Consider the following 1,312-nt stretch of genomic DNA (forward strand, 5'->3'; position numbering starts at 1 on the left):
GATCCACAATCAATGCTTAGGAATGCAGTCCAGGGATCCAAAGATGTGCTTCATTGGATAAATCTGCTCATAAGAGCACTTTAGAGTGTTGAAAAGCAAGGATGTAATTTTGAGGATAAGGTGTTCCTGAGTCATGCCATGATATTTTCAATTGCCTCATATGTAAGTTGAACATTGAATAAGGAAAATGGAAGAATATCGTATGCATTTGAATTATGGTATTGGTGAAGAATATTGACCATGGGCTGTCAAAACACAAACAGATCTGTCTTGGAGGAAGTACAACCAGAATGCTCTTTTGAGACAAAGATGGCAAAACTTTGTTTCACATATTTCGGACATGTTATCAGGAGGGACCAGTACCTGGATAAGGATATTACGTTTAGTAAATTGGAGGGAGAAGGCACTCTTTGAAGTGGATGGACACTGTGGTTCCAACAACGGGCTCAAACATAAGAACAGTTGTGAAGATAATGCTGGGCCAGGTAGCTTTTCATTCTGTGGGGCACTCAGTCAGAAATTACTGGAGGGCACCTAACAACAGCCTGGTTATACAGTGAGAGCCATCAACCCACTTTGCATCTTCACATATGCAGGCTCGGCTGAATTATGTTGACCACTAACCAACAATGTGAAAAGCTTTGCCCTCAGAGTGCATCTTGGTGGAACTGGGGGCTGCTAATACAGAGTCCTGGTAAGCTGCAAATTGGGCTGCTTAAACAGCAAGGTCAGCAGTTCAAAACCACCAACAAATATGAGACAAAAATGAGACTTCCTATTCCCATAAAGATTCACAGTCTCGGAAACCCAGTCTACTCTGTCCTCTAGAGTGGCTATGATTCGGAATCGACTCTCTGGCCGTGAGTTTGGAGTTTCCGGTTTCCGCACAAGGACCCTCTTTAGCCTTGTTAAGGTCCCCGGCAAATGGAACCTCCTCCAGACCAACTCGGCCGAGCAGCTCCCTCCCAAGTAACCTCCACGCCCCGCCCCTTCCGTCCCGTCCCCCCATGCCCCGCCCCTTCCGCCCATCCCGCTCTCCCCGCCCCCGCTCGTTTCGCTGACACCGCCGGTGCCGTGGGCCTTCTCGTGCCGAGGATTCTGGGCTTGGTAGTTCACTTTCATACTCTTCCGGGCATCACAGAAGAAATCCTTGTAAAACACCGATGCAAGCAAGTTGTCCGTGTGATTAGTGAACATTAAATAAGACGCAGATTCTGGCTGAGGCTCCGGGTACAAAAGCGTCTTTAGAAACGAGAAGCGAGAGCCGGACTCCGGTCAGGCGCGGCGCGGACAGCCCCGCGAGGTCCTCTTC

At 48.5% G+C, this 1,312-nt stretch overlaps 1 protein-coding gene across 1 annotated transcript in view; it reads left to right on the forward strand.

The window, feature by feature from the left end:
• Positions 1–340: 340 nt before the first annotated feature.
• Positions 341–1,312, forward strand: part of RPS23 (ribosomal protein S23) — a gene marked incomplete at its 3' end in the record, with an annotated part of 2,505 nt that continues 1,533 nt past the window's right edge. The window contains exon 1 of the mRNA XM_045285202.1: positions 341–485. Coding sequence (XP_045141137.1) covers positions 341–485 — 145 coding nt within the window. The remainder of the gene's footprint in view (positions 486–1,312) is intronic.

This window comes from Echinops telfairi, unplaced genomic scaffold (assembly GCF_000313985.2).
Source record: "Echinops telfairi isolate 266 unplaced genomic scaffold, ASM31398v2 ScPeMD7_7469;HRSCAF=8507_1, whole genome shotgun sequence".
Lineage (NCBI taxonomy): Eukaryota > Metazoa > Chordata > Mammalia > Afrosoricida > Tenrecidae > Echinops > Echinops telfairi.